General features: G+C 59.8%; 1 protein-coding gene across 2 annotated transcripts in view; it reads right to left on the bottom strand.

Moving 5' to 3' along the window:
• Positions 1-277: 277 nt before the first annotated feature.
• The window catches only part of ACOT7 (acyl-CoA thioesterase 7), a 105988-nt gene continuing 81548 nt past the window's right edge, over positions 278-24717 (bottom strand). For both annotated transcript variants that reach the window (XM_054513172.2, XM_045898831.3), the window contains exons 8-9: positions 16803-16987; positions 278-644 (exon numbers count right to left, since the gene is read on the bottom strand). In XM_054513172.2, coding sequence (XP_054369147.1) covers positions 546-644; positions 16803-16987 — 284 coding nt within the window. In that variant the 3' untranslated portion in view covers positions 278-545. The remainder of the gene's footprint in view (positions 645-16802; positions 16988-24717) is intronic.

Raw genomic sequence — 24717 nt, 5'->3', positions numbered from 1 at the left:
CGCCTACGGGAAGGCTACTGGGGGCTCAGAGCTGGCATCTTGCATAGGCCAGAGAGAGGGCAAGTGGGGGGCTGGTGCCTCCAGGCCAGGACGTGGAACCAGGGCCCTGGGAGGGAAGGGGTGTTCTCTCCAGCCAGCACCTGAGTTCTGGGGTACACGCAGGCATTGGTACCCGGGGGGGGGGAGGGAGGGGTGGGCCCATGGAAGCCTCTAGTCCCCGCATCAGTGCCCACCAGGAACGCAGCCCCCCAAGACAAATGACCACCCAGGACCAAGGTCCAGCCAAACAGCAGCTTTATTAGTGACGCTGGATTCTTTACACACCGTATAGTATGCACGCAAGCATTCCCTAGGGAGCGCTTACACCGGAGTGATAGAAATAAAGCTTTGGTGTGTAGGTTTCCAGGAGAGAGCACAGGTTAACACTGCAAGACGAACACTTCACACAACACCAGCTCTCAGTGTGGATTGGGTTTTTGGCCAAGGGGGTGAATTCTAAGTGACTAGACACTGGGGCTACTCCAGGCCCAGCGCGGGGGCGGCCCCTAGGGCTGGGGCTCTGGCCGGCCCTGCCGTTTGGCCTTCATCTGCAGGTACCGCCCTTTGCCTTCCTCAAAGCGCTTCTTCTCGTCCTCGGTCTCGGGCTGTGGACCACACACAGAGACAGGCAGGTTAGAGAGGTCACAGAACCCTGACTGTGGGCCAAGGCCCGGGCCCTACCCCAGGAGGGCCCAGAAGACCCCACCCGGGCTCCACTGGCCAGCTGGGGCTGCTTGGGTGCCAGGCGCTGGCCCTGTAGGGATGCCAGTTTCAGGAGCACACCCACGCCACCCTTCACAGCAGGTGGAGCCCCCAAACCAGTGCCCATTTGATAACGAACTGCAGCTGGAAATGCTGTTGATAAATGAAACATGGGAGGGAAGGCCTAAAACAGGGCCATGTGTGAGGAAGGAAAAGAGGGTCCCTGTTGGGGACGCTGCATTTGGTCCACTCCCAGGGAATGCCAGTTGCTCACAGTCCCTGCCCCAAAGGGAAGTGGGGACAAGAGCTGTGCTATGTCCCCTTGGGAAGGCCACTTTATTGTACCAAGAGCAATAGTGACCGCTTTGTGGGCAGGGAGCCTCGGATGGCGCAGATGAGCAGGAAGCGGCTCCTTGGGTCCTGCTCACCCCTTCCCTGTCACGTCTTTCCTCTGAGCAACCTAGGAAGCCACGTCCCCATACTCGGGGCGGGGGGTACAGAGCCTACTGACCAGAGGGAATTGGCCAAACTGGCAGGATTGTGAACGGTGCCCCTTTCACTTTTTTTTTTAAAGATTTTATTTTATTTATTTATTTGAGAGAGAGAGAGTGAGAGAGAGCACAAGAGAGGGAGGGTCAGAGGGAGAAGCAGACTCCCCGCTGAGCAGGGAGCCCAATGAAGGACTCGATCCCGAGGGATCGTGACTCAGCCAAAGGCAATTGCCCAACCAACTGAGCCACCCAGGCGCCTGCCCCCTTTCACTTTTAAGAGTGGCCTGGTCTGGAGGTGCCTGGGGGGCTCAGTCGGTTAAGCATCTGACTCTTGGTTTCCGCTCAGGTCATGATCTCAGGGTCGTGAGATCGAGCCCCACGCTGGGCTCCGTCCTCAGCACAGTCTGCTCGAGAATTCTCTCGCTCCCTCTGCTCCTCCCCACCCTCCCCCACTCTCTCTCAAAATTAAATTAAATTAAATTAAATTAAATTAAAAAAGAGTGGCTTGGCCTGGCCACTAAAGGGTGTGACACCAGGCAGAGGTCACTCCCCGAGGCCCCATCTATCCCACTGTGAAGTTCTCTCTCGCCAGCCCTGCTCAGGAATTCAGGTTCAAAGAGCTGTGTTGATTCCTCTAGGACATTTCCTTGCGATACTTTGAGGGTGTCTGAAAGCTAAAGAAATGGGGCAGTTGCCCTTCATCCACAATGACACCAAGCCCCAGCAGCTATTTTTAGGCCCAAGTGTTTTACAGGCAAATGGTATATTGGCAAAAGAGAGAACAATCAGCCAGAGGATGTAATGTCAGGTTAAACCAAATATTTCCTCCCCCTCAGCCTTCTCAGAAATTGTTCGCTAAATGTCACCAGGTGTAAACTGTCAAAACCTTGTGGCTTGGAGCCAGTGGAACATTTGGGTCTTTCAAGAACGAGGATCATGCTCCTTATAGCGGTTCTGGTGCGTATTTGAAGAGTCTTCGGAGCGCACGTGGACACTGGTGTCTTCCCAAGACGCTTTATTGAGGAAGGCCTGCCTGCTGCTCTGGTTTCATCTCTGGCTGACTTTTTAAAAATAAAATTTGAGGCCATGCAGTTTGACCTGAGACAGCCCGGGGAAACAAAATGTTCTCTCTGTTAGAGCAGGCAGTGCTAAGGGGGAGCTTCCTGGGGGCGGGAGGCCAGGGCCCATCCCTGTGCTGAAGGCACCCCACAACCACAAGGCCGCATTCCGCGGGGCCGGCTTCTGTGCAACCCAGGCAGAGCTTCTCCAGCGTAAGTCACCTGGGGGTCTTATAGATGCAGATTCTGGTGCAGGGGGTCTAGGGGCCAGGGCCTGAGACCAATTTCTAACAAGCATCCCGGTGATGCGATGCTGCTGGCCTGGGGGCCACTCTGAGCAGCATGGCCCTACCCTCTATCCATCCATCCCTGCAGCAAATGGGGGAAAGCTGAAGAAGCCAAGAATGCAAGGTCAAGTCCACAGGCTAGGTCAGTGGGGCCTTTTGCTCCCTCTCCTCTGTGGAACGTGCTTGGCGTGGCTGAGGGGACCCGTGGCTCCCATCCACCTGCAGCCAAAGGCCAGGGCTCAGGAGAGCGGCATGGCTGGGCCCCTCTTCAGGGGGAGGAGGGGCTGCAGCCAGGCTTCCCGCCTGCCTCACAGAGGACCAGCTCATGGGCAGTGTGTTTGGGTCCCGGGGCTGGGAAGCTGGCTGAGGTGGAGAGCCTGGGCTGGGCCATGTGCCGAGGGTCCGCCCAGCTCAAAAGGCCCAGCCCCTCTCTGCTGGGGGATTCTGGAGCAGGGCCTCCCTCCAGCTGGTGGAATTTCCATTCCTGGAACAGGGGAAAGAAGGTAAGAGGCTTGGAAAGAAAAGAATTTCTCAAAAACAAGAGCATGAGCCTGGCCTGGGCAAGGCAGCGGGATGGAGATTGATGGCCACCAGGCCATCTGCAGAGCCCACTGGAGCCAGGTCCTGCCTGATGGGAGGGGCCCTTCTGTGTCTCCAGCCCACGAGTGTTTCTGGAAACCAGCAGACATGGGATTCACACGAGGAACTTGGGCCGCAAATGCTTGGTCACCAGCCAAGGGCTCTCAGGGCTCAGAAGAGCAGGGATGGGTCCAGGGAGAGCAGTGAATGGAGCCTCCATCAGGGGTACCCTAGACAGAGGACCTGTGAGTGACAAGGAGCCCCCAGGATGCCTGGGTGGCTCAGCCGGTTAAGCGTCTGCCTTCGGCTCAGGTCATGCTCCTGGGGTCCTGGGATCGAGTCCCGCATGGGGCTCCCTGCTCAGCAGAGAGTCTGCTTCTTTCTCTCCCTCTGCCCCTCTGTTCTCTCTCTCAAATAACTAAAATAAATCTTAAAAAAAAAAAAAGCAGGGGCGCCTGGGTGGCTCAGTCATTAAGCATCTGCCTTCAGCTCGGGTCATGATCCCAGGGTCCTGGGATCAAGCCCCACATCAGGCTCTCTGCTCAGTGGGAAGCCTGCTTCTCCCTCTCCCACTCCCCCTGCTTGTGTTCCCTCTCTTGCTGTGTCTCTCTCTGTCAAATAAATAAATAAAATCTAAAAAAAAAAAAAAAGCTAATCCTGACAGTTCTAGGAGATGCCTAGACATTGGCCAGCGCCACCTGCCCTCTGGAACGGGCTGGCCTGCCTTTGGACCCCTCCCACCACACTGCATGCCCTTCCCGGAGAGGCCTTTTCATTCTGCCCCCAAACCAGCTCAGCCTCCCCTCTGGAGCCAGGGTGGGGGACCAGCCAGGCTGGTTTGAATCTGGCTTCACCACTTACCATCGTAAGGCTCATAGACTCACTTACATTCTACCCTATAGGGGTGCTGGGGCGGGGTACCAAAGTCCTCTCAGCTGTCCCCAACAAGTCAGTGAAAGAAGCCCCCCCCACCTCATGTACGAGTCCATTTATACCAAACATTTAGAGTAAGCACATCCACAGAGAGAACACAGGTTAGTGGTGCCAGGGGCTGGGGGCGGGCTGACGACCCAGGGGTGCATGGTTTCTTCTGGGGGGATGAAAATGTCCTAAAATGGACTGTGGTGATGGTTGCACAACTCCGTGAACATACTAACACCTGCTGCATTGGACACTGTAAACGGGGGGACTCTACAGTACATCATTACATCTCAAACCCACCAGAGGTGAACACCCCTCCTCACAGTTCACAGAAAGTCAAAAAGAAGGTTCAGCATGGCGATGCCTCCCAGCCAAGTCCCGGCACACAGGGGGCAGCAGGGCCGAGGAAGCACTCCCTGAATTCCACCCGGCGCTTTCTCTACACGGCCGAGCCGCGATGCATTCACTCCCGGCAGGTGCACTGAGCGCCTCCCAGACGCTGCTCTGGGCCTGGTGCTGGGACCTGTCTCGGGAGCTGACGGTCTAGCTGGCAAAACGCAGGGGAACAGACAGATTATACAGTCTGTGGGAAAATGACAATGACGCGGCCCCACCACAAGGTCAAACAGAGGGAGGGGGTCTCGAGGGCCAGGTGCCAGGGAGGCTCCGCAGTGGGGAGAGTAGCCAAGTGGGCACCAAGGTACACGGAGGTCTGCAGGTTGCCTGCCTACAGCAACAGCTGCTGCCCTCCCCAGTGGGTCAGGCAAGCGGCAGAGCCAGGCCCATTGGGCAGAGCGAGCCACCTCGGGAACGGCCTCCCCGGGAAGGAGCAGAAGGCAGAGTCCCAGGATCATCGCAGGCACCTCATCCGTGCAGTGGGAAGTCAATCTACTGGGTCTGTGTGGATACAAGGAGCAGGGAGAGCACCCAGGCCATCTCCAACCTCAGGCCTCAATACAGTGGCCCCCACAAGCCGCCAGGTAACACACCTTTGGGGTGGGCATCAATCCGGATGGCCTTCCGGGCCCTTCTAACTCCGAGCAACGCTGTATTTATAAGCAGGAGCCTGATGCTGGGCCATTGGTCCTGCAGCAGCCGTGAAGACGGCTGGTCCCCTGGGCCAGGTCTCTACGGGGCAAGGAGCTGTCCAGAGTCTAGTCCACTGGTAAGAATAAGTCAGCAACAAAGAACAGAGAGCTCTTCTCTCTTTGAGAAACACACTGAAATACTCGGAGGCGATGATGTGATCTGAGATTTGCTTCCAGTGGCCTGCGGGGTGAGGTGGGCAGGGGTACACTTGCATGAGCAAGACTGGCCCTGTGTTGCTAACTACAAGGAGTTCTTTCTTCTCTTTAGTTTTGCATATAGTTGAACTTTTCCATAATTAAAAGGTAAAAAAAAAATAAAAGCCAACTAGACCCATCAGGGCAGCTGCAGGGACCCCTTCTCCCTTCCCTGGGCACAAAGAACTTCAAGTCACACGCAGTCAGTCGAGGGGCTGAGTCCGGGGTTGGAGAGGAGCTGCTCCCCTACCCTGGGCTCTATTTCCCACCTGGCACCTTCCTCCCGGCCAGAATACCCACAGTGTCCCGGGCTAACCCACACGGCTGTGACAAGATCCCTCCAACTGCCCAGGTAAACCTCCTGCAGGGACTGAGCCGAAAGCCTTCCCGCCCCTTCTCCCACGCGGGCTGTGCACAAGGCATGAACCTGGGCCTAGGGACGGGGAGGAAGTTCTCTGGGCAACAGCTTTTAGCGAGCTGCCTGCACCGAGTCCTGGCGGACTGGACCACGCCAGCACGTCCGAATCTACACGACAACCCAGGAGGAGCACCAAAGTCGTTACCATTTCCCTTCTACTGATGAGAACGCAAGGCGCAGACGCGGTGAGGGACTTGCCCAAGCCACAGCTGGTGAGCGGCAGGCCCTCGATTGAGCCTGGGTGCTCCCACTGCTCCAGGTCCTTCCAGCCAATGGGCTCTTACTGGTGGGCTCAGCAGTAGGCAGTGGGGGACATGGTGACCCTGCGATGTCGCCCTGGTGAACGGGAAGGGCCTGCCCTCCCAGAACAAGCCTGGAGCCCACCTGGACTCGCAGCGGCTCAGCCCCCGGGCCCCAGGCCACGGAGTGAAGGCGCCCTCTCGTGTTGGTGCCAGCCTGCCGGGGCCCAGGCTCAGGGGTGCGTTCCTGTCCCAGCCCCTCACTCCGGCCTTGGAGCTAGGCGCCTCCCCAAGGAGCTTCTCGAGCTCTAGCGGAGAAGGGCAGATGTGCCCTGCATCTTCCCCGTCTGGCTCAGGTTCTGACACCCGGTCACTCCCGTGAGCCGTGAGCGCAACACCGGGGGCTGCTGGAGCCCGGTTTACCAGACACCGCAAGCAGCCACGCTGTCCTCCAGATTTCCACAGACATGAGCGAACGTGCCCCCCCTCCCGTCACATTTAGGGGAAGCCAGAATTGGGGCCATCACCCCCATGCTTTCGCCCGATACGCGAGACATGCTCCCTCTAGTTCATCAACTTCGGGAGTGAGGGGCGGGGACGAGAGAGGGACCGTCCGCACGGCACGACAGAGCCTGGAAGCCGGAGCGGTGCGGTGTCGGGTCCTGCTCAGGGCCAGGCCTCAGGAGGCGAGCAGGGCGCCTGGCACCCATCCTAAGGAGGCGCTCCCTGCTCGGGCCATGCGCGTGCTGGGTGGCACCACGGGCCTCCCCTCGTCCCGCGTGGCTGGGACAATTCCATCCAGTGTGGCTTTCTAGAGCTCATCCTCCGGTCAGGCCTGAGGCCGGCCCTCCACCAGGTTACCCCCGACAGCTGCAGCTACTCACCCCTCTCTAGTCAACAGGCCAACCAGGGTTCCAGAACGTGTGTGCCAAAGCTCTGCATGCTTCTCTCACTAGTTCAGTTCACAGTCACCTGAGGAGGGGCAGGGCCTGAAGTGCAGGTAATTCTAGTCTATGCTGTGGCACAAAACACGGAAAATTCTAGTCGCTCGGTGGAGGGAGAAGCCAGCGCCCAGCACCAACGTTCGAGATTCTGCCGCTAACTCACCAGACAGAACTAACACCGCCTCGTGATGGATGGGAAGGCAGCCGGCCAGCCGCAGCGGGGCCAAGACGTTTGCAAGGCCGGGGAGGAAGGAGCCGGCCGCGGCTCGTCCCTCTTCTGGGCTCGGATGACGGCATGTGCTGAATGTTCTGGGCTCTAGAACCCCGCCTGGCGTAGGAGTAGTATCTGGTTGATACCAAGGCACCGAGCACCCACCTGGGAGCATGGCACACCCACACCTGGTTGCCCTGGGAGCTGGTCAAGGTTCCTCGCTGCCCCCCCTGCAAACAGTGGCGGGCAGGGCAGCGTCCCCGCTCTCTCTGCAGGCACAGTCCCAGCCTTGGTGGCTGGAGGACATTCGGCCTCCCCAGGCCGTGAGCGCCGATGAACGGCCCTCCCAGCCAAGTGACTAAGAGGGGCCGCCACTTCCCTGCCGGGTGTGAAGCTGATAGAGCCAGACAGAGCTGTAGCACAGCCCACCCCCCGCTCTGGCCTCCCGTCTCCCTCCATCCGGCAGTAAATCAATACAGAAGTTGCTGGCTATTGCTGTTTTTAATGGAAGGCTGGGGGTGGTGGGGGAAAGGAAGAAGCTCCCCCGTGGGAAACCACGCTTGCTTTCAAGTGCCTGAAGCTGTCGGCGGGGCGGAGGGCTCCGGACCACAGGCCAGAGGCTCTCGACAGCCCGAGCACTCACCGGCACCCTTGGGGGGGCCAGGACCCTGGTGTGCCACGGCCCATAGGCACGAGGAACCCAGGCTCTGGGCCACAGCGACCTGGCCGTGTGGCCTTGGGACTGCCCCCTCCCCGCCCCCCGTCGCAGGGCAAGGCGTGTGTGCCTGATGCATTCACGTCACCCACAGCCTCAGAGACGGAACAGCCTCCTGTCTGCCAACCCACCGCCCTGCCCAGGGCAGAGGGCAGCCCCGGGGGTCCTCGTAAGGCCGCAGGGCCTCTGCCTCGTCACATCCAGCCGCAGAGACCCAGGGGTCAAAAGCGCCCCCGCCCCCTCTGCTCAGGCGGCTGCAGGGGCCTCAGATCCGCGTCCTCCCCCTCCCTCCTCTGGCTCCCCCTGCCAGGGGCTGTCTTCCGGGCTCCCTTCCACTGGAGGGGAGCCTGTGGCTCGCAGAGCCCCACAGTGCAGACCAAATGTTTTCCAGTTTGCATTTTCTGTGCTGCGAGAACACACATTTGGAGCTTGGCACGGAGAGCGAGTGACTAAGTTCCACCCTCAGTAAAATCAATAGCTTGTCCTTTTCGTAATTAAAGAATGTCTGGTGCGAAGAGGGTTTCCCGTGGTGACAGAGCAACTTCCTGCGAGCCTGAGGGACGCAGACGTTCTTAATTAGGAAACCACGCACGCACCTCCTCCCGTCTTCGTACTGGGAGACAGGAGGGGTCTTGGGACAATCGTGCAGGCAATTAGGATGTCTTCTGATGACTGGAGCCATGCAATGCGGCCAGGAAGGGACAAGCGTGGCATCCGGGAGCCCTAGCCTGGCAAGCAGCCATGTCCCCAGCGCGCGGCTCCACCCGTGACCGTGACCCCCGCGGGCGGCAGAGCCCTCACCACCCTGCCTGAGGCACGCACAAGGGGGCTCATCGCAGCAGCTCCAAGGGTGAGATCGCTGTGGAACCGATCTGCCGTGCGGCCGTGGCCTCTGCTAGGAGAGGCCGGCAGGAGGCTGAGGAAGGGGCAGGGAGCACGGGGCCGAGGGAAAGGCAGCGAAGGGGGACAGTCTCTGGTAGAGGAGGCGAAACAGGGCTCGCTCCTACTGGGCGGCTTCTCAGCAGCTTCTCCCAAGGCATCGGGGGTGGGGGTGGGTCAGAGCCCTTGCTCCCGTGACCCCCGGACGGTGACAAAGATCGTAACTGCCATTTGCTGAGGCTGGGCCTGCCCCAGGCCCTGTGCGTGCGCGCTGTCGAGTCCATCTTTCTTGTCCTCCGTCTGAAGCCGGCACTGTGCCTGGGACACAGCGAGGGCCCAGGGGGCATTTGCTGAATGAACGAATGACCAAACCAACGGAAGATCAAACCAAAAAAAGCCTTAATAACAAGTTGGTGTGGTCTTTGTGCCAAAGATTCAAAACCAGTGGTTTTGCTCAATGGACACATGGTTGGGCATCATGTTGTCCCCAACCGAGTCGAGAGCTCAGCCCACTCAGGGTCTCCACAGGAGCCAATGACAAAGCCATGACCAGGAGCGTCCAGCACAGAGAGGCGCGGATAGAGCCCCCAGAATAAGCACCTCCTCTCCTGCTGGCTGCGCTGACACGCTTTAGTCTGCGTCCGTATGTGCGTGTGCGCGCGCATGTGTGTGTAGGGAGACCCTTCTGCCTCCTTCCGATCACTGTGGGGGTCTTGGGGCCTGTTTCGTACCTGCACCTCCGACTACACTTTGAGTACCATGTGCCTGGATTCACAAGCTCTTTGCCACAGGGCTCCACACCACCCTGCAGAGAAAGCACGGTGCCACCAAGCAGCAGGGTTTCGTACGTGCTCAGGGGCAGGTGGCCCTGCATTCCACCCCAGGACACAGCAGGTACAAGCCTGCCCTGCTGCGAACCCTTTCCTGGGTCCCCACAACCTTCACAGGCCTCTCCCCTTATTCACCGTCCAAGGTGGCCACTGCGGAACCGAGGGCACCCTGACCAGCTGGGACGCCCCCCTCCACTGCACCTTCTGCACGTCTCACCCACAGGCCTCCCCTCCTGGCACCACACGGAGTCAGGCCTAGCAGTGCCCTCCGAGAGCCTGCCTCTGGGTTTTCACGCTCTACAGAAATTAAAATAGCAAGGGGGGCACCTGGATATGAAAACACGGCAACGAAGCAGTAAGACTGGTAGTTCATGAGTAGAACCTACCAGCATCTTAACAAGAAAAGGTGTATCATGTGTGCCATGGGCCCTCTCCCGTTTGGACAGCTGGCTGTTGGATGTGAACTGGGTGGGGTCCCCAAAACACAGACCGTTCCAGCAGTCACGGGGCTGTCAGGGACACAGCAGAGCGTCCAAGGGCATGTGTAGGTGGGGGCTGCACGCCCCCTGGGCCACTCACACCCCTGATCCTCACAGGCCACTAAAGCTCCCCATCACCAACCATTCAGCTTCAGGATCCTGGCATTTTCCCATCACAAGACAGACTCTCTGTGAAGCACCCAGAGCCAAGCGAGAGAATGGAACACTGGGTCAAGAAGCTTCACGAACAGTCTAGTCCTGGATTCACCCCTGTGCAGGGCAGCAGGGAGCACAGCCCCCTCAGTAATGTGGCTTCTCACACCCTTCCAGGAACAGCATCAATCAGGCTGCACATCTGAATTTCTGAAGTTAGGGAGCAACTGAAAATCATTCCAGCACACTGAGTGCCCAGGCTGCTGACGTGCGTCCCCAAGCCGTGGAGCAAACCTGGGGACCCCGCCCATGACAAGCCCTGGGTAGGGACCCCCTGTCCTACAAGCTGGGGGTGATGTGTGCTCCGCCTGCCACAGTGGGCTGTGCAGAGCACGCCTGGCCACGGTCAGCAAAGTGGCAGCCTCCTCGGCGGCTGACGCTCCATCCTGAGGAACGGAGCCATTGGGAGGACCCCAGCCCCCGCCATGCCATGTGCCTGGGGCCAGGCCTGGGTCCAGGGAAGCAGGGAACTGGTGGCTGCTGTAAGCCTTTCCCCGTGCGTCCTCTTCAGGGTGAAAGGGTGAGGGGCCTCCTAGGTAGGTCATCACTGGGACAGTTCAGAGAGGCCCGACCGAACAGCAACTGCCTGGCCTGTGATGGCTCCAGTGGGGAAACTGAGGCTCAGGGGTGGGAAGGGACCAGTCATGGCCGAGGGTCTCAGGGGCCTGCACTCGGTCCCCTGGACCAGAGTTAGGCATCTGGTCGCCGTCTGCAGGACGAGAACTATCTACCCTGACTCCCAGCGCTGGATCCACTATAGCACAGGAGAAGCGCATTGGCATTCCACAAACGCCCCAGCTCCTTATGACCAGACTGTTGTCACTTCGGACACCCGGGACAACCCCCCGCCAGCCCCTGCCCAGGCGACAGGGAATGGCAATGCGTGTGCACAGGCCCAGGCACCCCGGGCCTCTCGAGTGACTATGCTCCCCACGCACGCGTTCTGACCGTGCTCTGCGTGGAGCTCACCGGCTCGCGTGAGCCTCACGCTGAAAGGACAGAGGGATGGCTGCACCCCTGATTTCCTCACCGCCTCCCGTTTTAACCTAGAAAATACTTTCTGGTCATTTCAGTGGCTGAGACGGAGGCCTCCGGGGCTAGGCCCTGGTCCACCAGGAGGCGGGCGTCCAGAAGCACCAGCCAAGATCCTCCGTGGTGGGGCAGGCTCGCTGTGGTTTGGGTTTTCTGGGAGCAGAGCGATCCTGCTTTGTAGACACCGCCCCCGCTGCCCCCACGTGGGCCTCAGTTCACTGGGGCAAACGTTCCTTTTCCAAATGATCCACGAAGCGGTGAAGGGTTCTCTCAAACCCTGCACTGCCTACGTGCCTGTGATGGGTTCTAGGCTCGCCCTCGTCCCACCGCACCCCGTGTCGACACACACCGTCCTCACAGCGGGCCAGGACGCCTGCACCTCTGGCACTCCCACCCGCACACATTCCCCAGCGACACCTCCTGTCTCCCTGGGGCCCCGGGGGTAGCAGCACCCACGTCTCAACCAGAGAATGGGAGGCGGGTCGGGCAGGACAGCGCTCACTCTGCCCTCAACACACACAATTTGGTGCTCATGTTTCTGGAGACTAAAAAGGGCTCGAAAACATCACCCATAGGAGGTGCTGGGACCCTGGTGCCTGGTCCCCAGGCAGCCACCCTAGTGGCATCCACCCCGTGTCTCTGCACAGGCCCCCTTTCCAGCCCTGCTCAGTGAAATCCGGGGCATGTCCTCCACCCCTGAGGTCAGAGGTCATGGCCACAGAGCGGCCTTCAGAAGGGGGCCAGGCAGCCGGGGGGGCCTGGGCCTGGTGTCCAGACCAGCAGCCTGGCTCCATGCTGCGCATTTGCCTCTTTAATCATTAGCCTGGAAAGTGTCAGCAGCTGCTGGACTCTGCGCATCCTCCCCAGCATAAAATATTCACCAAGAGAAACCCCAAACAGCAACGCTGCCTTCCGTGTCATCCGGGCCCTGGGGATGGAAGCTAAAAATAGACAGGAGGTAGAAGACTTGCTGACAAGACAGACGGGGAGGGGGCGGGGTGGGGCGGAGGCCTGAGCCCCCCCACAGGCACCGGCGGGCTGGCTGCAAGGAGCTCCTGTGTGCTTGGGGAGGCAGACGGTGTCACACGGCGGTCCTCAAGGGAGAGCACACACAGGCTGAGCTGAAAACTCCTCTCTGGGGAGCTGCACCCTCCCTGCCAGAGCCTGGGCCCCAGGACACCTCCGTGAAGAATCAAAGACCATCTTTAATTAGCAAGATAACAGGCTGGATCAATGTGAGGCCAGCCAGCAGGAAGACAGGGCCATCACTAACTGCTGGCCCCTCAAACCTAGGGATTCGGCCACTGTCCCCTTCACTCAAGCAGGTGTCTTTCCCCACCTGCTGGGCACCAGCATCCCTTCCTCTGGGCTGGCCCTCCACCTGTGACTGACACCCCCGACCCACGTCACGGGTTTCTAGAAAGGGCACGGGCAGCTTCCCGGGTACATAGACTGGCCCAGACCCAGGACTGCTTTCCGCCTCTGTGAAGGTCATGGGTACCCCCACAAAGGGCTCCTGGACCACAGGTACTGTCCATGGGAGACTGGGCCCCTCCTGGCTACAGCTGAGTGCCAGGGTGCATGCAGGGCAGGCGGGGGCAGCCCACAGCAGCTGCTGGGCTCTTGGGCAGGCGAGCGTTACAAATCAACTACGGCTAGCACTTCGGACCTGGCCAGAAAACCCTGTCAATTCACATTTACTCAGAATGAGCCTTTGCAGAATGAAGATGGTCCGACTCCTCGGCTGTGCTTACTCTCATACCCATTTGGGGAGCCCTGCAGGCCGCTGTACCCCCTCAGCTGACAGCAGAGGAAAGGCCCCACGGGGTCAGAAGGCTGGGTCCCGGGGCTGGGCCTGGCCGGGATCAGCTGGGTGGCCTCAGGTGTGTTCCTGCCCCCTCCTCTGCCCCTACGGGCGGTCGGCTCCAGCCCCCAGGCCTCCAAGTCCCTGGTTCCTTTTACCCAGATAGTTTCTGGGAAATGGCTCCCCTGCCCCCAATACCAGGCCCTGCTTGAACGCAGCCCTGTCCATGAGGCCCTCCGTGGAAGGAACCTCCTTAAGTAGCAACAACTGTCCCAGGGAATGCCGATCCCCCACCTCCTGCTTCTTCCCCCATGACCCTCACCAGCATCTCACAGTCTGGTGTCCCTACTTGCTTACTGGCTCCCTCCAGGAGAGCGTCCGCTCCAGTGGGAGGGGTCCAGAAAGCACAGTGAACAGCAGCAGAGGAGTGTGGCACTCCCAGAACCCTCACCCACCCTCTGTGGCACGCACCCTCTGTGGCATGCTGTCCCCCTGGTACAGATGAGGAAACAGGGCGCCTGGGTGGCTCAGTTGGTTAAGCGACTGCCTTCGGCTCAGGTCATGATCCTGGAGTCCCGGGATCGAGTCCCGCATCGGGCTCCCTGCTCGGCAGGGAGCCTGCTTCTCCCTCTGACCCTCCCCCCTCTCATGTGCTCTCTGTCTCTCTCATTCTCTCTGTCTCAAATAAATAAATAAAATCTTTAAAAAAAAAAAAAAAAAAACAGAGGCGCACCCAAGAAGAGCAAGCCTGGGACCACACAACCATACACCCTGACCAGAACCCAGGCAGCAGGATGCCCATGCCCACGTGTGCCCCGACAGGACGTGTGTATCTGCAACAGTGAGGGGGGAATCCCTGGGGCGTTCAGGGACCTGCAGTTGCCAACTGCCCACCAGCAGGGCACTGACCAACGCAGTGGGGGAATGTGGCTGGAGAGGCGAGCAAGCCCATGAGCCACCCACGGGTATTTTCCTGAGCCCCACTCTGTGCCGGGCATCCTGGAATCACACATCGGTCTGGATGCACCGGAGGATCTGAGATGGTGCCGGGTGCTGGGAGATGGTGTGGGAACAGGAGAGAGTCGCTGGGCAGTGGTGGGGGTCAGGCTTTATCTCGAGTGTGGAGGGAAGGTGATCTAAGGATGAGCTGAGAAACAGTGGAAGGAGCTGCCTCCGCAAGAATCTGAGGGAAGGCGTCCAGGCAGAGGGACAGTGCGTGCAAAGGCCCTGAGGCAGGAATGAGTCTGGGGGCTGAAGCCAGAGAAGCCAGCTTTGCTGGACCCTGTGCCGAGGGCACCAAGGCCAGAGAGCAGATTAGGTGGGAGAGGGAGAAAATCTGATTTTAACAAACTTCCTCTGCTCCAGTGTGGGGTCGGGTGGAGGGCAGCAAGCCTGGAGGAGGCAGTACAGCTTGGGGCTGAGCAGGGATCCAGCCAGAGATGGGGCCTAGAGACCGTGGGTGTGGGGGGCTGAGCAGCAGAGAGGAGAGGAGCCAGGCACGTTCCCGGGCTCACTGAGAGAGGGAACCCGTGAGGACCAGTGGGATTTTTTGGGGAAGGATGATGAGCTCAATTCAGGAGACATCACGTTTGAGATGCGTGCGGGTCCCTATAGGAGACTGGCAGAGCTGGCAGAGCCGATCGGGGACGGAACCGTGAGCACAGAACAGTGCTCGTGGCACGAGGCCTGGACCCAACCACCCAAGGGGGAGGGAAGGGCATGGTGGGCACCCGTCAGGGCCTGGTGTTTGGGGGATCACGGATTGACTGTGTGGACACTGCGGTCCTGTGTCAAGGGAGCACAGGCTCCCCCGAGGCCTGGCGCATCATGCCAGGCCGGCGAGATAGAGACGCACAGCGTCCTTGCATCTGGCCGCGCTGCTGGAGCCCGGAGGCTAAGGAGAACAGAGAGCAAGCATTTGCCTGTGTGAGGCGGAATTCAGCATTCGGGATGGGGCACTGTGACAACATGGAAGAAGATGGGACAGGGGTCCAGGAGAGAGGCAGGGAAAGCCTGTGTTTGAGGGCCAAGAGGAGCAGGCAAGGTTCTGAGGAAAAGTGGCCCAAGACCCAGAGACACGTGGCTGCTAAGGTCAAGGCCAGAGGCGGTCAGGGGGAACACACGCTCATCAGCCAAGGGGACAGGGTGGGCATGGGAGCCATCCCCCCGGGGCCACGTGTCAGGGCGAGAGGCAGCGTGTGGGATGCACACCCCCAGTCCTCACGCTCGGGCGAGGCTGGTCTCAGGGAGGCTCGTCGGGCTGACAGCAGGAGGGCTGTGTGGGGCTCCCTGCCTGTAGAGGGGGCAAGTTGGGGCAGAGCTCTGACAGAGAGAGGCTGCGGGGCCGGAGGGAGCGGCACGTGGGAGCCTAGTTCCCGGCCCGCGTGAGCAGCGGGTCTCCACTGTGGCGTCTGTCGTAAAGGTTTTCAGCGCCCGCTCTTCTCCTGCAGGAGGCACAGGATCTGCCTGGGGAGCAGCCACCCTGGCTCAGGGAGCGGCAGGGGGCCGCATAGTGCCAGGAGCTCGAGAGAATGCCCCCGCCCCCGCCCTGGCCACTCTGCCCCCCACCCTCACCCCGGGGGGGCAGGGAGCTCCCCCTGCGGCCCCACAGGAGCGGCCTCCAGCAGCAGACGTGCCGGCCGGCTCAAGGGGCGTCAGGAGCAGCCCGAGCAGCCGCAAGTCGTGTGCTGGACCCAAACGCAGGCTCCCCGGGATGGGACGTATCACCCTCCACAAGCACCTCAGCCTTGTCGGCCCAACGGGCCCTCGTCTGGTGACGGGGGGCCAGCAGCGGGGGCCCCGCTCCCCAGGGCTGGGGTGCTGCTGGCTGCGGGGAGCCCCAGAGGCCTCGCTGGCCGGTGCGTGGACAAGGTCCAGGCGGGACTGTGACCGGCACTGGCAAGGGATGTGTGAGGCTTACGGTAAAACCATCCTGGGCCTCAAGGGAGATCTGGAAGCAGCGTGCATGTGTTCACTCATTCATTCACTCATTCATTCATTCCACAGTTCCCGAGCACCTCCCAGTCAAGCATCCTCACCACCCACCCACCACCTTCCCCATTCCCCACTTTGGACGTCGGCCACCTCTGGCTCCCTGACTCTCCCTGCGTCCAGCACTTGTCAAATTGCTGGGATTCCTGCTCCGGGACCCTTCAGCACTGCGGTGGCAGCATCCCACGTGAGAGGCTGTGTGGCCAGACACCTGCCATCTCTCTCTGCATACCCAGGGCAGAGCCCGGCCAGGCAGCCGAGGCAGGGAAGGACCATGAGTCCCCGATGCCCAGCCCCGTGCTGTCGGGGTTTGGCTCAGCCCCCATCAAGCAGGACACTCAGGCCAGGTTCTCCTTGAGAACCCATCCCTCGGGAGGGTCCTCAGCCCCACTGTAGCTTTTATACGTAGCTCTGGGAACCCCTGGGCACTGTACTCACCCTTGAGAGAGAACCCTCAGAGCAAGGAGCTGGTGAAGAGGTCTCTCCCGTCCTGTCTGCCCGGTCTGACCACACAGTCCACAGGGGAAGGCCCTCGCGTTTGAGGGGCAGTGCAGCCCAGGTCACTGGGCCGCGAGGTGGCCGGCCGGGCCAGGGCCCTGCCCCCCAGAATGGACTCATAGGACTCAGTCTCTCTTGGGAGCCGCTGAGTGCTGGCGGGGCCAGCCAGCAGGGCGGGCGGTCACTCACCACGAGCTGGGGCACGGGCAGCGACTTGCCCTCCTGGCTCAGGGACACGTAGGTGAAGAAGGCACTGGCAGCCCGGTAGCGCTTCTGCGAGTTGTCCACCACGGGGTCGGCGTCCACCAAGACCTCGATCTCCATGGACTTATTGCTCGTGAAGGTCATGCGTCCAGAGATGGTAATGACGTAGCCTGTGGGGCACGCACAGCGGGTTAGCGGAGGGCACCGGCGGAGGGGCGGGAGGGGCGGGAGGGCACAGGGGGCGGTTCACCAAGGGCGTTAGGAGACACCTGGTTAGGCAGCGTCTAACAACTACGAGGACATGGAAAGGACGAATTCTCACCGCGCCTCGTTAGTAGCCCCGAATGCTCATCTGCCTCGGGAGCAGGTGTTTGTTTTTAGTGTTTACGTGGACATTTGGAGTGGTGGCCGTCACCTGGCCCCCTGCCCCCTGGGAGGGGCGGCCCCCCGCCTGCTTTCAGGCAGCTGGGGGGTGAGCTGGCTCTGTCCCTCTGAAGTCACATTAAGGCCACATAGCCACACCGTCCACACTGTGACTTACTGTGCCACACGGCTGCCCCGCCATGTTGCTCTAAGCCACCTTCCGGTACCTTCCCAGCTCCCTGGCTATTGTTCCTGATGCTGGTCTGACGGCAGCCTCGGGCGCTTGGCAGGGCCAGTGGTCATGTTGACTCTGGTCCTGCGTTCCCCCAGAGCCACTGCGTGTACTTCAGCCCACGTCCTCCTGCCCTTCTGTCCTGTCAAAACCACGTCTGTGCCGTCAGGCTCTCCCTCTCTCCGGCTGGCTTGCTCACGGGACCAGAGCTCTCCTCGGACCTGCGGACCCTGCCCCACAACATAGCCGAGACCCTGAACTTGGTCTGAGTCCCCAGGTGCTCACCACCTGCCTGGGCTGGCATGGTTTCCCTTGTTGATTATGATGCAGTCCAGAGTCCTACGTTCCCATAACACCATCCCGGGTGTCCCTCTCCCTCTCAATCTCAACCCAACCTCCCTGTGCTCCCCATGCCCTTTGGGTCATGACTCTCCACCCTGGCAGCTGCTTCCCAACCTAGAGTGGTTCTCCTCCCCCCAGCCCCCCATTCACGGGCTCTCGCCTGCCATCCAGCCTTGGCCCTTTCGCACCTTGCTCCCTTCATCTCACGGAGCCCAGTCTTCTCCTATAAACAGACTTGACTTGCCTCCCAGGGTAACTATAGGGAAGACACGAAATGACACACCAGGTGCTAACCTAGTGCCCAGTGGCAGAAGGCACTCAGCACCGTCATTATCATGGCTGATGGTGTGGCTCTGGACCACAAGGCAGCACTAATCCTCAGGGGCTTCCGGGGGGAGGGGCTGACACCCCCACCAACGTGTAGCCAGAACGGTCCCCCAGCCCCCGCTCCCAGCATGGCCTCGTTCTGGGATGGGTTCAAGGAAATCCCTGCCCAAGTCTAGCACATGATGCTGAGACCCGCTCCCTGGAACCAGCCCTGGAACCAGTGCTGGCCGTGGGAACCTCTTAACAACCCTGGGAACCCTGGTGTCCGAGCTCCGAGGAGACAGGCGCCACGAGACACATTCAAAGACCCAGGAGGACAGACAAGTCAAGATAGCGTGGTGACTGTTAGGGGTGAGCATGTGGGCAGGCCAGAAGCAGGGGCAGTTATTCCATGTTACAGAGTACCAGAATGTTCCAAGCCACATTCAATTTCATACTTACAGGGAGGGCTTCATGTCCCGTACAGCCATTTCCGGGAGGGAAGGAAGGCCACGCGGTCAGTGACAGGGCCATTATGGGAGCTCTATGAGGGCAGAGTCACGAACAAAGCACCCAACACACACCTGTGGCCAGGCTGAGACCAGAGTGCGAGCACGTCAGGGCCCAGGGTTGGTGGGCAATTCCTGTTGCCCAGTTAGGAGCTGCCTCTGTGACCCACAGGCTCACCAGGCTCTGGCCGAGTTACAGGCGGCTCGGCACCCGGGGCAGGATGGGGGAGGTGCAAATGCATCTCCCTGTGTCCTTCCCATCATCGTGTCCTCTCTACCCCCAGAGAACCTGTGATTGCCACGGGGGCTCTCCTGAGAGGAATACAACACACCAATTCTGCTTCTGGTTTCGGGGGGTCAGGACAGCCCTGCAGTGCTCCCCAGTGGCCCCCAAGTTGAAGGCTCTGTTTTGGATGACCCCGTAGGTGCACCTCTGTTCGGAAGCATGGGCAAACCCCCATCTGAGTGTGCCCGGCATGAAGGCGGCACCAGGCAGGGTTGCACTCATGACCACACCCAGCCAGGGTCTGCGGGACTTTTAATAAGAGAACACACAGCATCCAGGCTCGACCTGCTCACCTCCAGGGACCGCCAGAGGTCAGTGGGGGCAGGTGCTCATTGCAGCCATCATGCACAGGGCTCTGGTGGACAGAACCTGCTCCAAGGCTCAGCCTGGCCTGGCTCCCCCTTCCTGCCGCTTCCTTGAGGCTGCAACAGTGCTTTCTCATGGGATAGGAGCTGGACCAGGGGCCTGCAGGCCCCTTCATCACCCAGAGGGGGAGCAAGGCTGTCGACGTGGTTCACCAGGGAGCACGGGGCTAGGACACAAGGCCAGCGGCAGGCTGCCCAGACATCTCATGGAGATGGGGTGTCAGGCTCCTTCCCGCGAGGTCTGGCTCATTCCATACCAGGTGCAGGGGCAGGGCCACAGGAGATGCGTGCCAGGCCTAGCCCAACCCCCGCCTGGACACCACCTGAGACAGGGAAGGACCGCAGCGGCTGGTTTGTGTTGGTGTGCACTTCCGTTTGCCCGAGGAACTGCAGACTGGGGAGCGGGACCTGCCAGGCACAGCAGCCAGGCGCTCAGAGGCTCTCTGTGGGGCACGGCAGAGGCAGGGTGGGCCAGAGCACGGGGACACTGCCTGGGAGCTTTTCCACTAGGTCACATGTCCAAATCCACCCAGAAAATGGCTTGTTTATTTAAAAGACCAGGCGCGACCAGCTCAAGGGGGAAATCGCCCCCTGTCATCGGTGCTAGGAGCCACGAGCCCACCAGGACAGGCTCAGGTTGTCAGGCCACTCTCCTGGCCTGGGGGACGGAGGCCGGGAGGAGACCCCGAGTTCTCCTCTGAGCTGCTAAGTGGGAACAGACAGCCATTCCCTGCCGAGTGTCTCCATGAAAGTTAGGCTCTCTGAGGCCCGGAGTGGCCCTGGATGGCCCGCGGTGCCCTGCGGAGGACCTCGGGTTCCACAGGCTCTGGGGTGCACTGGGCAGGTGGCCAGCCAGGACCCACACCGTGCCTTGGCTTCCTCATCTGCAAGCAGGCACAGGAGTAGCTGTCTCTCGGGGAGGTTGTGACAAACCAGTGAGCCTGCAAATGTGGCCACGTGGAGGTCACTTGCCCACATTAATTATGTCATGTGGACGTTTAGCCCAGGACAGAAATATCTGGTAGGGTCTGAGTGCCCTTCTGCTTAACAGCCCTCCAGGAAAAGCCACCTTAAGCCCAAAGGCGGAGTGTGCCCACACAACGCTCTTAGGGTCTTTGGGTGGAGAATTACACCAACACGGTAATAAGAAGTAACGTTTAAAACAAATCACATTTTTTCTCTATAGCGGGCACATAAATGCTGGCCAAGAGGCTGCTTCTAACGCTGTCTAAATGACCCAACAGGCTATTGCATTAGCAAGGGAGATTTTACGTTTTCAACTTGTGAAGAACACAGGGTAGCAAAGCATTAAAAACCCTGCCCTTTCTCTCCAGGTCCCAGGAGATGAGCAACTGTGCCTGATCAGACGCCGAGACGTGACCAGAGCAGCAGTGCTCCCTGCACAGAAGGCCAGGGCCGCAGCTCAGCTCGCCCGGTACGTCAGCGTGGTCTGAGAGGCCAGGACTCAGGACCCCAGGACGTACGGTACCCTCTAGACCCAAGTTCCGGTGCCAGCTCTCTGTAAGAGGCCGAGACTCGCCAGGAAGCTCACCACCCCTGCTGCCTCCCTGCGAATCCCCCGGGCCTCAGAGGTGCCGGATATCAGCAGCTGAGGGGTTTGGGACAGGCTGAGGGGCACTTCCTCTCAGGCCTCCCCAAAGCCCCCCAGGGCTGAGCTTCTTCTTGCTCTCCTGTGCGCTCTGCCAGGGTCCTGTCTACAGAGCTTATAGGAGAAGACACAGGGCGGGGAAAAGGCAGGGCTCGGAAACAGTCTGGAGCCCTACCTGCTTCTGTGTCAAATGGAATTAACGGACTACTATGGCAGGAGGAGCAACGGCCCCCAAAGATGTCCATGTCCTAATCCCCTGAACCTGTGAATTATGTGGCCTTGCATGGCAAAGGGGCTTTACAGATGTGGTTAAGAGCCTGGAGATGGGGCGACCGGCCTGGATTATCCAGGTGGGCCCAGTCTCATCATAGGGGTCCTCCGAAGTGGATGAGGAGGCCGGAGCAGAGGGTCAGAGAGATGCCACCCTGCTGACTTTGGAGATGGAGGAGGGGCCGCTAGCCAAGGAAGGCAGCTGGTCTCTAGACGGTAGAATAGGCAAGCAGCAGATTCTTTCCTAGAGTCTCCACAAGGCACCCTGACTTTAGCCCAGTGAGACCCGGTCAGGCTTCCGACCTCTGGAACTGAGACAGCAAATCTGTGTTGTTTCAGCCACTATGTTGTTGATATGTTGTTACGGCAGCCATAGAAAATTAATACAACTACGTAGGTAGATGCTGCACTGGGTGACTTGAACGTAGCCCAGTTTTTTGGGGCTGCTGCTGACACTACATCGTAAGTAACTAAAATCAGGAGCACGGGGCGCCTGGGTGGCTCAGTCGGTTAAGCGGCTGCCTTCGGCTCAGGTCATGATCCCAGGGTCCTGGGATCGAGCCCCGCATCAGGTTCCCCGCTCGGCGGGAAGCCTGCTTCTCCCTCCCCCACTCCCCCTGCTTGTGTTCTCTCTCTGTCAAATAAATAAATAAAATATTTTAAAATAAAAAAAATAAAATCAGGAGCACGATACCTTATAAAGCTCAGAGAATATTACCTTTACATGGTTTTATCACATGTTTCTACCGCTTCATGTGATATTTCCATGTTTCAAGCAGGGATTCTACGTCAATACAAGGAATCTAGAAACTTGAAGAAGCTCCAAGTAAAAACGAATTCCAAAGGCAACTGGGCCAGGATCCCGGAAGCCACACGGTTGAAGACCTGGTGGGTTTCCAGTGGGAAGGATGGTCGGTGGCCACATGTGGAAATCGGTTCACGGTTCCATCAAGGGCTCAGGAAGTCAAAACTTGTAGTTGTCTTGCCACAAGGTATCCAACCGAAATGAAGGGACACAACTGTCTGGTATTTTGTTAAGTTCTGTCTCCGATCTCGTGGTTCCAACCACTGGATACCTAACTGAATTTGGAAGTTGGAGATTATAGCAAATTCCTCTTGTGAATTCCAGAAAAAAGCAGAGCCCCCTGAGTACCAGCAAGAAGCCGAGAAGCAGGCCTGTCTAGTGAACCCCAACTGGACCCCCGAGATCGGAGCGGGGTGCCCCTGCAGATGGCGAGCTTAGAGTACCCTGGGGGCACAGGCTGCCTCACGGGAAGCCTGTGCACCCAGCTCTGCAGCAAGCTGAGTGGCGGGGGGACCCCGCTGAAGGGGGCGCTGGGGCACTAGGCTCTGTACTGAGTGCCCGTAGGACCTCTAGGGGTCTATGGAAATGCGTCCAAGAGCATCAGACGCTGGGGACAGAGTCCAGACAGTCCAGAGACCAGCGCTGCCCAGCAGACTTTCTGTGATGCTGGGAAGGTCCTCTCTCTGTGCCGTCTGATACACAGCCGCCAGCCACGTGTGGCCACTGAGCACTTGAAACGAGGCGCGTGCCACAGAGGAGCAGCATTTGCCATTTTGTTTACCTTTAATTATGATGCAGATAGCCAGGGGTGGCCAGCAACTGGTGTGGGGGACGGCACAGGTCGGCGGCCCCCCCCAGGCAAAGCTGATGAGACTGAGGGCGCAGCTGGAGGCGGGACTGACTAACGTTAGTGGGAAAAGGGCCCCGGGCCAAGGCCGATGCCAGAGACACGGACAGAGTGGTGCCTTCCTCGCGGCTGGACTCCCCCAACTGCGAGGAGCCGTAGCCATGTTTTTGAGAGGCTTGAGAAAGCCAGAAGAGGGTTTCACAGGACTGCGCGGGCCAGCCGCCACTCTGGCAGCTGCGAAAGGGTCAAGGGTGAATGGCGCTGCATTTGAAGTGAGGGTACAGGCTCGTCACCCGCCACGGTGATGCCCGGGTCCCGGCGGCAGCGGATGCCCGTGTTGATCAAGCCTGGCAGTGAGGGGGCGCCCGAGCGAGGGGCTCAGAGGTCTGGCCCCGGAGCCGGCTGTGCGGCCCTGCAGCCCAGGCGGGCTCCAGACCGGAGAAGTGGGGATGAGTAGGCTTCCTGCCGCACGGGGCAGATAAACCGGATGGCCCTCGAGCGGGGCCTAATGCACACTCGGGAAGCGCAGCTCCCTTCTCTTTCTGGGGCCCGCCTGACCCCCAGCAGCGGAGCGTCCCTCCCAGGGCAGACGGCACGGCTTGCCGGGATTGGGCAAACAGAATAATAAAAAGTCGCTCTTACCACAGCTGAGGGGCTGCCAAGGACTTCAAACGTTAAGAACAGCTCAGTGTTGAAGTTCCAAAAAGAGCAGCGGCAGCGAGCGATCCTCAGAAAAGCAGGGAGGTAGTGAAGTAACTTCGGTGTGTCTTACATAACACAGCCCAAAGCATTTTCCAGAAGGTTCCTCACTTCCCACCCCAACAGTCTGGGGAGACGGCTTCTCCACCAACAGCTCCAGCTTTAGGGGTTCCTGCCAGGGTTTCCCGAACCCTGAGAGCTACAGGAACCACGTGCCACCTCTACTGCCCTCGACAGCTGCCCTGGCATTTTCACATCTCAGCTTAGAGGGAAACAATCAGCAACGGGGCAAGCGTTCAGGTCTTCCAGTGTCACCAGCTTGCCCTGAGCGATGCAGGGGTCCTGGATCAACCCACCCTACCCCGCGGTGCTGGCCACCTCTGCTGCACCAGCCCGTCAGGCCCCACGTCAGGAATGCAGCCCCGTGGACCCGGCCTGCAGAAGCATGAGGGAGGGGGCCCGGGACCTTTAAGGCCCGGGTTGTGCGGTAACTGATTAGAGTGGCCGCAGCGAGCTCACAGGAAGGGGGCACGTGTGGCTGGCGATGGGTCTACATTTCTGGGCTTTTCCCCACCGCGTCAGAGGGTGGGGGGCACCCCTCGGGGAGGAGTGGTGGCCTCTTAGGGTTGCACCCTCCGGGGCAGTGCGTCTGAGGAGGCCGGACGCTGGCTGTGGGCAGCTGCTGCCCTGTGACCACGGCCCCAGGGGGCCCCGCGGCTCAGCCGCCGGCACGTGCCTTTCCCATGAAAATGTTCCTGAAAACAGTCCCTGAGCTGATTCCCTTTCACAGATGAGCAGCACAGAGCTCGGAGCTGCCCTCGGCATGCCGGGGCTGACCCTGTCTCCTGCTGCGCAGAGGAAAGCCACGGCTCCTTCATCGGTGCCCCCCCGCCCCCCGCCGGAGAAGCATGGGGCCTCTCAATCCTGCTCTAGTGGGGCTGCTCTCAGGAGGCAGGTGCCCCAGCCCTGGGTGTATGACTGTCCTCAAAACCGCGGGCCCTCCCCTCTGTGCCCCTCAGAGGCACTCCTTCTCTGGCCTGGGTGCTGACTTTACCGCTGACCCTCATAAGGGAGGACTCACATTCACATCCATGTGGGCAAAGGGGCAACTTGGTGCACAGAAGAGATTTTACCCACCTCACAATTTTGCAAAAGAGAAAGTGAAGCTAGTGTCTACTAGAATCAAGCTGTAAGGAGAGAAAGCATGTGTAGTGGGCTGAACAGTGCCCTCCACCCCAACGTAAGTCCATTTAGAACCTCCAAATGT

Source organism: Mirounga angustirostris, unplaced genomic scaffold (assembly GCF_029215605.1).
Source record: "Mirounga angustirostris isolate CCGP_5_RB_7025 unplaced genomic scaffold, mMirAng1.0.hap1 SCAF_4, whole genome shotgun sequence".
Taxonomy (NCBI): domain Eukaryota; kingdom Metazoa; phylum Chordata; class Mammalia; order Carnivora; family Phocidae; genus Mirounga; species Mirounga angustirostris.
The sequence above is the reverse complement of the archived record's forward strand: the minus strand, read 5'-3'. Positions and strand labels throughout refer to the sequence as shown.